At 39.6% G+C, this 13,481-nt stretch overlaps 1 protein-coding gene across 2 annotated transcripts in view; it reads right to left on the minus strand.

Moving 5' to 3' along the window:
• LOC110982808 (phospholipid-transporting ATPase ABCA1-like) overlaps nt 1-12,582 on the minus strand; it is a 45,647-nt gene extending 33,065 nt beyond the window's left edge. For both annotated transcript variants that reach the window (XM_022241491.2, XM_022241490.2), the window contains exons 1-5: nt 12,020-12,582; nt 10,255-10,348; nt 8,372-8,513; nt 7,842-7,990; nt 383-507 (exon numbers count right to left, since the gene is read on the minus strand). In XM_022241491.2, coding sequence (XP_022097183.2) covers nt 383-507; nt 7,842-7,990; nt 8,372-8,513; nt 10,255-10,348; nt 12,020-12,085 — 576 coding nt within the window. In that variant the 5' untranslated portion in view covers nt 12,086-12,582. The remainder of the gene's footprint in view (nt 1-382; nt 508-7,841; nt 7,991-8,371; nt 8,514-10,254; nt 10,349-12,019) is intronic.
• Between the last annotated feature and the right edge of the window lie 899 nt (nt 12,583-13,481).

The following is a 13,481-nucleotide window of genomic DNA, read 5'->3' on the forward strand; positions in this document are numbered from 1 at the left end:
AAAGGAAAAATAAACAGTTTACATACATGTATACAGGTGAACATTTTCTGATTTTGCTGCAACTGACAAATTCGGTATTGACAAAACTCAGAGAACTCTGGTAGGCATTTTGTGTTAGTAATTGTGCACCACTGGTATGAGAAACAATAAAGAAAACAATCTCCAAACTCTCCGTTAATTGCTGAACAATCCAAAACCCCAAAAAACGGTGAAATGTATTAACCTTGGCAGTGCATCCAAATCAGGATTTTGTGAAACCAAGTACATTTTGTACATTCTGTAAACATGGGTAGATACCGACGTTGAACATCCCGTCACCCTCCCTCCCTTCTCCTGGCTCTCCCCTTCCCCTACTCAGCTCCCATGTGTTTACTCCTCTCACCTCCTGAGCGCTGACATTGGAGTTCAGTATCGCTTGGGTGACTTCCGGTGACAGGTGGAGGTCGTTGGTCAGAAACCGTTTCACCTCATCTGGATCTTTCAAGTAATCGATGAGGGACCGCGAGCCTGGGGTGAAGTCGATGAAATTAACATCTCAAGCAAATAATGGAGCAGGTGACACTTCAAATCCTCACACAACGCGCATGTTTTACGTGCACAGGGGCGTGTTTTGGTGACCAGAAACATAAACATGTTTCGACTGTGCTTATTGGTTTTTGTTCATATCAAGTTCCGATTGGAGTTGGTTCACTGACGGTGAGGTCCATGAACACGTACATCATCATCAATGTCTTTAAAGGAATTCTCAAACAAAAGTTTGTGAAATGAGAGAACCGGCACTTTTCATTTTGAGCTTTGCAAAATTTCATTCAGTCAGAAACTATTTCAGGGATTTAAAAGATGGGACTATTTTTAAAATCCCTTATCTAAACTAGTACATCATAATCTGTAGGGAAAAAGGACACATTTCCTGTACGTAATGTGACATTAGACAAACACTGTACATCCTGCACTAAAGTTTTGGGCTTGTCTCGACCATAATAAAAAATCTCTAATCAATAGCCTACTCAAGGCCTATCACCTGTAAATCCAAACTCCTATGCCAGTAACAGACATGTACATGGCCAGCCGCACACAGTACAACATGCTTTGTGTGGTGCGCCCAGACTAACTGCATACAAGGACGTACAGGTCCATGTACATGTACATACGTGTCATAATAATAATGAAAATTTACACATGTATAATGCACCAAATCCGAGCATCGCAAAACACTTTTACGAAACAAAATACACATGTATGCATCAAATACATTATGACAGATGCTGAAAAAGGTCCTAACATTTTGAAAGTCACTAAAACACTTGTGTAAAAAGGTATAAGCACTGTACATGAAAAAACATTTACCACAGGTCTAGACTGTTTAACCAGGAAACAACAATGTTTTCAAGGCTACTTTAAATTCTAAGAGTGATAAATTGCAAATATCAATAGGGAATTTATTCCAAAGAAAAGGGCCAGCATGAGCGAATGAACGATCTCCCCATGAGTTATGAGTATGTGGGATGACAAGCAGGAAAGTATCAGATGATTTGAGGTACATGTACCTTGATAGATTTTACAGAGATAACAAATCAGTGTTTTATACATGTATGTACATGAACCAGGTCTGTTTCGACCAAACAAACCAGTGACAACTGCCGCATGATGTACGACATGCAAACGACATATACATATGTACATGTAAGGCAGTATAGTGGTTTGTTACTTGGCGAGCCCAAATTAAAGCATGTTCTATACTTCACTATATCGGCTGTACTGCAGTGGGTTATTATGCCGTGACACTACAGGGTGTCTCCAATTGCCGTGCTTTGATCGCACAAGCCTGATTCTCTCCCTTACATGTAAACAAAAGCTTGCAGAGATCGGAAAAGGCTACGGTACCTCCTAAAAATGCATCACAGTGACATTTTAACTGCATTTTCAATCCGCTTCGTTCCACTTGCATTTTGTGCAAACAAGTTCTATGAACTATTTCCAAGGATGGATTTGTGCCAGGGAAATTTAGTTCCAGGAATTACATGTAAGTTACATGTTTATTACACACACACCCACACATACACGTACCTACATATACTGTAATCTCACACTCATGTACATGTAGTTCCATACATGTACGCAATCCACTTGTGTAACGTAAAACTGCCAAAAATTTAGCAGATGTCAAAACAACACTTGGTCTGTAATCCATCCTTGTCTTAGGTTGACCAGGAAATACATATACCAGTGTATGCATGTAAATTGAGCAATAAAGACTCTTTTGGAGGCATCAAACTTACATGTACATGTGTGTACCGGATACACGTTCAGTGTACTTGTGATTTGATGAGGACCTCGGATCTGGTCAAGCTTACTGTTTCATTTTACAGAGTTCCAATTCTAACTTTCATACTACCTGCACATTGTAACTGGGCTGAATCCTCTGATTTCAGATGACTTTGGCTTGTCAATTTCACTTTCATGATTTTTTATACCGGTACGGTGGTAGCGTCCCTGAATTTTAGCAACTGCTGAAACATACATGTACATGCACATTGTAGGGCTCAAGGGAATAAATTTTTGAGGTCACATTGATAAGACTGCCCTGGGACACATTACCCTACAATGTAAACCTAGGGGCCTACATGCATTATATTTACAAAATCATTATGTCACATACAACACATCTGAGATTCATTAAGCTCTTATTTCAAGGATACAATTTATCTGCATTAAGGAAAAGGCATCTAGGAGATTAGAACGAAGGAAGATTCACCACTGTCAAAACACAGAATGCAGTGTAGTCTTGTACATGGTTGCTATGCAAATGGATCATTCTATGAATTTGGGGTCCAATTGTTTTCCCTGCTACTTCTGTCATATGACTTTTTAATGTTTAGATGTCATTGTTTAATTCCAAGATCAAATAAGTACTGCAAATTATCTGCCAAAAAATAAAAATACTTTGAAATCAATTTCAGTGATACATGTACATCCCTTGTCAAATATGTCAGATGGTACATGTCATAGGTAAACAGGGACAGAAAAACGCCACACTGTGGACCCAAAATTTACCAAATGACCCAAATGGCTCTTCCTATAATTAGGTGTCTGAATTTGTTCATTTCTGACATATGTTAAATCTGACTTATAATTTTGAAAGTTCATAATACATTTTCTAATTTCCAAGAGTGAAGAGTTAGTGTAAATTATATGTACCTACCAAACAAACAGTAATAGTTTGAAATCAATTTCCGTGATATTTCCATGTCAAATTACCCAGGACAGGTGTAACAGAGATAACAAAATGTCACACTGTTGGACCCTGAATTTACACCACACTAGTACATGTAGAATGACCCAAATGCTTTATTACAAAGTATGTAATGCATTCAAGGACTTGTTTCCATCTACAACCCTGTCTCTCAGCTTTGATGACAGGTGTATTTATGTCCGTTTTATTACCACAACTGTTCCAGACAAACACAACCAGTTGAAGCCTGATCTCTATCAATAAAAGCTACTGTCATGACTGTAGGCCTACATGTACACCAGTATAATTTTGAATGCATGCTGGGATGGATGACGAGACTGTAAAGACTTAGGGAAACAAAAAGAAGGGAAATTCATTGATAATGTCCCATGCCATGCTGTCCAAGAATTGTATCTCATCAATTTTATACAGACAGGATGCAGGCATGACAGAAGTGGAACAAAGGAATAATACATGTACAACGTACATGTAAATGTGCTGTGGGATTGTGTGGGTCTTCTGTTACCATAGAAACATGAGACCAATGCATACCCTGGATTACTCTTCCACATTCACTGACAATACATGCACAGAAATCAACTGTACACTTAGCACAATGGCACTGTCTGATTACTTCACAAATGTTTGGCACGCTCAGGGTACACCGGTTCGCTCTTATTTTTCTTTTCTTCCTACAGGCACTAAATTGTGTTTCAAGAAAGGTAGGAATGGACATTTACAAGATTGTACACTTGTAGAAAAACCAGAGAAAAATAGTGAGTGGTAAGTACAAGATTCAAGGACAGATCCAGGACAAAATGTTTTGGTGGGGGAGTTTCGGTGATTTATATTTGTAATCCTTTACAGCTTTCCTGAGGAATGAGGCTACATTCTGGGGTTTCTGACAAACACTTGGAAGGAAGTCAAATGACATACATGTACATGTATTACGGCCCCCCAAACAAAATCAAGTTTTGTCTCATTATTTTCAAAATCCAACAAGGTTTTACTCCTTTGGGGGGGTCATGGTCCCTCCCTCCCTCCTACCTTCCCCACTATCAATTTACCAATGGCTTGATTCATCATATGTACCTGTAGAGGATGTACTCCAACCTTGTTTTCACGGAATGACTGAGCAAAAACTACAGTACTACAAATTTAAAAACTACATGTGCTGTAGAAGTTTACATGAGAATTTGAAATGTCATCCACGTGCACGTACATGTAAGCCTGCCCTAGAGTCAATCATTCTTGCAAAGATCATTTTTTTTGCAGTTTGGGCGCGCTACATGTACATGTCATTCTAGAGACAGAACTTTCTGAGAGTTCCTACATTACTTCTTGTCTCCACAATGTGTGAACTTCAGGTTGCAGGTTCGCGCCTCTTGAGTAGAAAAACATTGGCATGAGCAGTGAGCAGAAATATACACAAGAAATATTACTGGCCTAAACGTACTGCTGCAGTACATTTTGTTGAGTACACAGATGTGACCAATGCATAAAATTTGCTCTCCCTTCTGAGAACGGTACAGTTATGCAATGTAAGTCAAGTCTACATGGGCCGGCCTACACACATACCCAACACCCTTGGTTACAAAAGCCATGAGATATCAGCCAGTTTGGGCACTTTGGCCAGACAAAAACAACTTGTGCAGCCCAAGCTGACACAAGATTGGCTTTAATGTGTATTTTTGAAGCACTTCATGTCAAACTGGTAGGCCCTTAAGCTTGCATGTCAAATGCATGATAAGTTGGTGCATGGCACATGAGGAGACAAACCAGCCCAGTAAGTGCCTGCTCTTGTCTTCATATCATTCTGTATTTTTTTTTCAAGTACCCGGTACAGATGTGAATGTGATTATCGCATATCAAGGAGATGTCTATCTACATGTACAGGTACAGTACATCAACACATTGAAGGACAGTTATAAGTGACCAATATAAGGACAGTTACAAGTGACCCATCTGAGAAGCATTTTAACAGTCTGACTTAAGTACTGAGCTGATTCTCAATATCCATGTAAAAACGTACTATTACGGTACGTGCAGGATTTTTTACCAGGAGGAGAATTCGACCAACTGCCTTCAAAAACTACATGTACATGTACACAGCTGGTTGAATTTCTTGCTTTTCTTATGTGGGCCAATACCCCCACCTTTATCCTACACGAATGTCTTCAGATTAGAATTGACTTGTTTTATGGGTATACTGCCCTCTATAACTGCACCATCGGAATAAAGGAATAGGAACACAAAACCATAAATCAAAAAAATGGGATCATTTGCCCCCCCTCCCCCAAAGTATATGGTTGCATTTTTCAACCCTGGAGACTTGATACATGGCAGACAGATTATTTGCATAAGACTGATTTCAAAAACTGAACTACAAGTTTGCCCATACGTACATTCTTTATCTCTTTCCTTTGGATTTGAGACCAGGCCGTGTCAGTGTACTGCAGTTGGGTATTGGGACCATTATCAGCTGAATGCGCAAATTCACAGGGAAATTCTCACCCTTTTGGTAAAGTCCATATTTGCTTGAATCTTTCAATGTTTGATACCTTTCGGTTAAAGGACATCAAGCCTGACCCGAAATATTTTGCCTGAGTGTCAGCAAAAATCAAAATTGTGCCAATCGATTTACTCAGCTCCACGGTAGGAGTTTGCATTTAGACAATTTTATAACTGATTAGTAAGTTACACACTAGTTCCTTGTTCGTAATGTGATCTGTGCCATTGGATTTCCAACTAAGCAGGTGCACACTAAACATGTTGTAATTACACCAGGTGCAGATCGCACGTCAAATGAAATTTTATGAAAATGACCCTGTTATCTTTTTTCCCGGTGCTTTTTCCTCCCCATCCTAAAAACAAACATTTGCTTTGGACACTATGATAAACGATTCACCAAATTCAAGTGCAGAGTGCACACAGCATATCATTTGAGGAAAGTTCGTAGATCTTGACAACAGGCAATTCCAAAAGCCTACGCCTGAAAAACTGACAGATTATCACTCAAGCCAGTAACAACCATGCTCACAGATGTTTATAAACGGACTGCATTTTCTGGCTAAGACGAGTGTCGACCGATGCTTGTTTTTTTTCCCACAAACAATTTTTTTCCCACAAAGAGCAGACTTTCAGAGGAATCAAATATAAAAAAGTATGCATTTTGGAATGCACATGCTTCACATGCTGGCAAAAAATATCACACATTCAGATTTCCCACAGCGCTCAAGTGGTTTGTTCTAGTAGACAAAGTCGTGTGTGGTGCAGTTCCTGAGAGCCAAAGCTGGCTCTCGGTGAATTTTGGCAAGCCATTGCATGGATGGCAATATTTCTAGCAACACCATTATGCACGTACCATACATGCACGGACCACCAAGCAACCACTGACGTCAGTGCCAACCTACGTTGTATGTACTTCCAAAGTCTGAGCATATTAACATAACAATAAGTTCCAGCTACTGGTTCGTGTCTCTGCAGCTTCAGTCCAATGGTCTATGAGTTTGCACAAATTTAGTATCCGCCCTAGTACAGTATAAGTTGGCTCATGAATTAATACCACAGATGAAAACAACTTATTTACATGGATTTTTCCTCAGTGAAACTTGTAAATTGGAGGGTACATACATGTACATGGTTGGGGCAAAAAACTGACATATACCTGGTGGAACAAAAACACCTGTCCTCCAATTTCACTATTTCACCCATGTCTAGCGACTAGTCCTTTTCATGAGAGACAAAATGGGTCTGTACTTAATGTACACGGCATATGAATCAAATAAAACACACATGTATACTGTATATGTAATTCATATTTACTAAAAAAAACCAACATGTTTCATACTCCAGTTGACCCTAATATTAAGTGCCACTTTCAGTATTTTTGTCACATCTCATAGTCACAGTGGACCACTTTCTGAAGTGTTTTTGAACGACAATAAGGGGGGGTAGATCATAATGATTTTTCATAAATATCAATTTTTTGAACCCTAATAAATGTCCCTGAGTATTTTCAATTGAGGTACACTCTGTGAACATTACATTGAGATACATTTTGTCTGACCTCTTAAAGAACAAACTTGGCAAAACAAAAAATTTAGGAAAACTGTTTTTCTTCCAAGTGTATACAATGTACATGTACATAAACCTTTTGCCCCAACATAAATTAACATGAATGTACCATAGTGAATCAGGTTTGTCAGAGACTTCATTTGGTTCATTTCATCTGTAAACATTTCAGTAAGTACTTATAGGTTGGCTTATCACAGGACACAAAGATCCACTACTGTTGGTGAATTTTTTCACCAGCAAAGTAACTGACAAAAGTAATCAGTCAACTTTTCTCTTGCAAAGGGAATTTTCACAGACTTTCAAGGACCTATATAGTTCCTGGAATTTCAAGGACCATATAAGTCCTGCCAGTCAGAGTGCAACAAAAAACCCACAAGTACATAAATTTGGGTAAAAGCCTGCCCATGTGCGCACAAATATTTCATTCAGCTTGACCTTACACTGAAGATCATCTTTGTCAAAAGATGCTGGTCAGTTTCTGGCTCAGAGCCAAGATCTAGGCAGCGACCCGTCTACAAATACACAACCTTACCAGGAATTGTGTCTGCTACGTCATTCAAGTTGTCCATGAACGGTAAAAGCTTGTTCAGCTCAGCAACTTTGGTCAGGAACTTCTTCAGTGATTCCATTGTGGTCTTGTTACTCAAGACGACCTCAATGTCTTCCACTAGTTTGGTTAAACTGTATTTTGGATGGAGCAGAGATAAGACTTGAAATTACAAGGAGAAAGGACTGATTGATCTCTACTTATGCAGAAAGGACTGGTTCATCTCTACTAATGCAGAATGCATTGTGAATGATTTTTATCCAGTCAGTTACGGTACATCAAAACAATTCAATGTGCTCCACAAAAAAGGAGTTTATAACAGCCATATCATGTTCACTGTGTGCGCACAACATTTTGGTCTACAGAATAAAAGCATTCATTATAACCGACTTGTTTAATGATCTTTGCTTAGCAAATGTACATGTACGTACATGTGCATGTACACATTTGCTAAATACTACAAGTATGTTCTGCTCTGCATATCTCCAAAACAAGCGTTGAGAATGTTCCGTTACCCGGCATCTCTGTAGTTATTGATGTGTCCCATAGTCTCCCCGTAGGTTTCCTCTCGATGGCATTTGCTGTCAAAGTCACAGAGGAAAGATTGAAAGAAGGGCAGAAGGCCTCCTGAAGGCAGCGCCTTGCTCAAGAAATGACCTGATTCAAGAAAACAGATTGTACAAGAAATATTATAAACAATGAACAGCTGATAGGAACCTGAGAATTAAATCGCAGGCACAAACCATAAATGTGTAAAGGTGCATGCAAAGACCTTTGCAAAGTCTTCAAACAATTCTGACCACAATTGCCCTCTTACAGCATATCTACATGAATGTACATATTGATCTCCATGTTTCCCCGCTTGGTCAAAATTTACACCAATTTACTCCAGAATCAGACCAAAAGAAAAAAAACTGTTTTATATGACACTGCAGGATCCTCTTCTCAAAATTATACATATGTACACATGTAAGTGCTTCCACGGTGAAGTAAATGTTCTACGTACATAGTGTATCGGCACAAGTAATCAATGTGTACAAACTACAGGGGGAAAAGGACTATGCAATATTTGTCGACACATGGGACCAACATTTTTCTCATCTTAGAGAGAGGCAAGTGGATACCATTGGAGGGAGGGCCAATTATAAGTATCATTTCCAAACCTTCTTTCATTTGAAGATTACTTTTTAAAAAATCATCATTTAATCAAAACTGTGTATTTGGACAGTGTACATGTACAGTGTTATGTGGATGGAGGAGGCAACTACACTGTACATGTACATGGATGTACACTGACTTTTGGGGCATGTTGGGCAAAACCTAAGTAATGGAAAAGTGTGTACTGTACATGTACACTTCACATTCACTATGCAGACAAGAGGGGCTCTCTTTGACAAAGTTTGTCTATGGATGTGAACTGCATGTACAGTACCAGTACGTGTAGATGTCCATGCCATTGTAAATGTAATATGCAACGAGCCTACATGAGAGTTTCAGTGAATTGCAACACAACTGAGGCCAGTGCAAGGTCACTCACAATGCCATAAGCCAAGTGCAGGGACCAGCTATTGGTACCCCTCGGTACCCTGCGCCTGTGCCTACATGAGAGTTTCAGTGAATTGCAACACAACTGAGGCCTGTGCAAGGTCACTCACAATGCCATAAGCCAAGTGCAGGGACCAGCTATTGGTACCCCTCGGTACCCTGCGCCTGTGCCTACATGATACACAAAGCACACCAACTAAAAGGAAATAGGGCATAAACTGCAACCTGACAAAGGGTGGTACCATGCACCTGTATGTGCACGCCTGTTTTTCAAAGCCGCAAGTCTTTCCTTCCTTGTATTTGTTCCTGACCAATTCTACATAAAAATTGTACAAAATTCTCAAAAACTACATGTAGAAGTTCCTCTTTTGATAAGCATACATTCATATAAAAGTGCATGTACATGTAACTAAAGTCTGAGTAACTTTCAGTATTACTGTATGTTTGAATACTTCTCCAAACTTTTGAAATCATGACCAATAGGAATTCTATACTTGAAGACAGTAACAGTACACATATTTGTGCATCATTTTTTAAAGGAGAACAGATACAATTTTCACTATGATTTCAAGAATAAAAAAAATGGCCCCATACCCGAGTACATACATTTTTCAATGTTGAAAAAACTCTTTAAACATGGCAAAAGTAAAACACAAGTCAAGCCCCCAATGCTGAGCAAAATCCCTGCCCAATACAAGCAGTATACACAGTCAGTCCTGTTTTCAAGAACGTAAACTACATACATGAGAATTTGGAAGTACTCAGATCTGCTTATATTTCTAAGCGAGAGCAAACATCTTTATCCCCGTGGAGCATACATTCAATCAAAGCAGAATTTAAATGTACAACTCACATTCATGCTTGGGATTTGGCAGTTCATCTTTTCTCACCAAGGCAATAATCATGAACATGAGGATTGGCCATACGATCTCAATCGACAGACGAAGCTGAAAGGGAAACAATCAGAAAGACGTGAAGTTGTTACATGTTGCCTACCGTCATGACCATGAGCATTTAGGCTTGCAATCTTCTTGAATCCTACAAAATCCTCCACCCTAAGTTTTCAAACTTTCAATCGACATCAGATCACACAGAGCGAGGAAGGTTAATGATTATCATTACAAGGCCAAGAACAAAAAGAAAACAGTTGATTGTCCAGGTTTCTCCACAATGACAAGGAGAGTCTTTTTATTTTTCATTTTTTATCCAAAATGGCTACCAAGTGTTTAAATTCAAAGTGCCTGCCTATGTTTCAGTTCCAACTGAACGCAAGTTTTCATTAGCTACAACACGTCCATGTACATCCCACCAGAAAGAAGAGTCAAATGAAGACAATGTTCTCTGTGTTTTATCGAAGCAGCCACAAATGAAAAATTGAACTGAATTTTTTTTTTTTTAAATTACAGAAAGATCAGGACATGGATGATGTACTGATTTTTTTTCACCTGGCCTAACCAAAAACCTTAAGAAATTTGATTCTTCTGGGGGAATGTGACAAAATATCAAGGCCCTACCTTCAAAATCTTGCCAAATGTATAATTTTCTGATGCCAACTACTACTAGTCCATTTCCTACAGTCCTAATGTACAAAGTAAACATCAAGGCAAGAGTTCTATATCCGGCCACTGGCATACTTGATGCCAAACATAAATTCAACCTCAGCTTTGGAACATTTAAGCCAATTCAGATTAGGAAAAATTAAGACTGCCAGTAAAACCTGTCGGTGCTTATGACGCTGGAATATTGTGGTGGCTGGGCATGGAACTCTTTACAATAGAAGTAAAAAGTAACAAAGAACAAGAACTTAACTCCAGTTCCAGGGTAGAATTCTATAAAAGCCCATAACTTAAGTACATGTACGTGTAATGAGTAAAAATAAATGTTTCTATCAAGGGATCTGGTAAAATTAACTGGAAAATGTATGCATGTACATGCACAAATGTATCTTGTGAAAACAAACTTGAAACATACATGTAAACTGCATGATGGAAAGAGTGGGCTTTGTGATATTTATTTATTTGTATACATGAAGGTTTATATACGAAGGGTTTGACTGTGTCTTTCTCCATGCTGTAACATCCAATCTCTGCACGTGAAGTTTTGTGCAGTGTAATAAACCCCCAAAGCCCAGAAATATGGTTACATGTAACATGTGTAAAGCCAAGGCTGTAGCAAATTATAAAGTAGGGTGAGTGCGGGAACTATCGACCAGGAGGAATATTCGACCAACTGCCTTCAAAAACTACACAGCTGGTCGAATTTCTTGCTTTTCTGATGTTGTCGAATACCCCCACCTTTACCCTACTTGCAAGTTGAACTGTGTGGCTCAACTTCTGGAAATTCTGCCATTAAAGAACCTACATGCAGTCCTTTTGTGTCTTTTCTCCAAGGTCCTTCTATAGTTCCAAACAGTTATCCCCAGAGCTTAAAACACAAGCCGTACAGGGCCTACACAAACATGTCAAAAAGTCAAAACATGCACAATCTTGACTATAGTAATTACAAATAACAGTTCTGAAGATAAACCAAACTTTTAACACTGAGAAATGCTACTGATTATAAGTTAAATATAATAATAGGATAATAGGAGATAATTACAAAATTTAGCATAGGCCCACCTTTCGTCTTCGTCGTAAAGTGAAATTCTTCCAGCATAACAACTGGAGTTGCGAGAAGAACGCCATTCGGCAATCTGCACGCTGGCCAAGTAATTTAATTGTTCGAGCAAAACCAGAAGCTCATGAGCTTTAAGTTCAACTTTCAAGGTTTTTAGTCCTCTCAGTGAAATAGTCAGCTGGCAGTGACTAGTGAAGCTACAAGACCTGCCACTAATTTTTTAGTTGAGGTACATGTAGGGCCATATTCACAGCGACGAAGGCACTAGTGACTGCACGTCTGAACATCAGCAACCATCCATGTCAGCAGCAAGCGGGCATATGGAGGGACGGAACGGGTCTGAGTTACACGCTGATTCCAATAACCGGGCACACTCTTCACTGGCTGACTAGCAGATTTTACTTCAGAATGTCAACTGGAGCCTAATTTTGCCCTGCCTGCACCTTGTCCATCTACAGCAAATATTATACGATTTGTTATCTTTTACAGCGTGATGATACCCATGATACACCGAGGTCTTCTGTCTGCCAGCAAGATCAACCGATTCTAATTCAGCTGTTACACCACCAACGTGACATAAAGCGCTCAAGATGACGTGTGTTTACATCCTGCTCGCATAATGTGCCTGGCGGAGCCAGCCGCCGTGCACAGTTGATAGCGCCCTCTATCATTATTTCGCGCCAGGTTTTTTTCTGCGATGGGGGGGTAGGGGCCGGGGAGACGCTATTTGGGCGCATATGACGTAAACATAACTAAAACAACATGGCTTTCATGAATGAATACTGTATTCGTCGTGGACGGCGTCATCAGGGCATGATTTTTCTCATATGTACATATAGCCATAATTTCATATTTAATATATTTCTCAAAATGTGCCTGCAAGTCAGGCACATTTGAAATGTGGGCGCATGTGGAGTACAAACGGGCGCCAGTGAGAAAAAAAAATGCCCTGATGACGCCGTGCGCGACAATTACAGTATTCACCCATGTAACGTCATATGTTTTATTATTCATAACATACCCGGCTCGCGTCCAGATAGCTTCTCTCGGCCCGGGATTTGAAGTCGTGATAGACGCGCACTCGATCGTGGGTTCGTACGGAGCTTGGACGGAGTAGAAAGTGTGACACTCAGACTGGGGGGGGAGGTAGTTGCTCTATAATTTTCCTGTCTCTTTTGCTGCCTCTCTGCTCGTCATCTTAAAAACTTTAAGAAATAACTTTTCACGCAGAAAAGGAAAATAATATGCCCACTCCAATGTTTGGGTTTCAGCCTCTTAGGGGGGCACCGCTCTTCCCATTTAATGTTGGTATTTCAGTTCGAGCATGCAATGACTGCAGTGAACAACTCAATTTGTTTTCATATACATGTAGTACAGTGACAAGAATGTGGGAGCTTTTCCATTCATAGAGGGCGCTGTCCTTCTTTTAGCAGAGGGCGCTACTTGATTGGTAAACTGCAAAAA

This window comes from Acanthaster planci, linkage group LG12 (assembly GCF_054643075.1).
Source record: "Acanthaster planci isolate LZ-2023a linkage group LG12, COTS_SCS, whole genome shotgun sequence".
Taxonomy (NCBI): domain Eukaryota; kingdom Metazoa; phylum Echinodermata; class Asteroidea; order Valvatida; family Acanthasteridae; genus Acanthaster; species Acanthaster planci.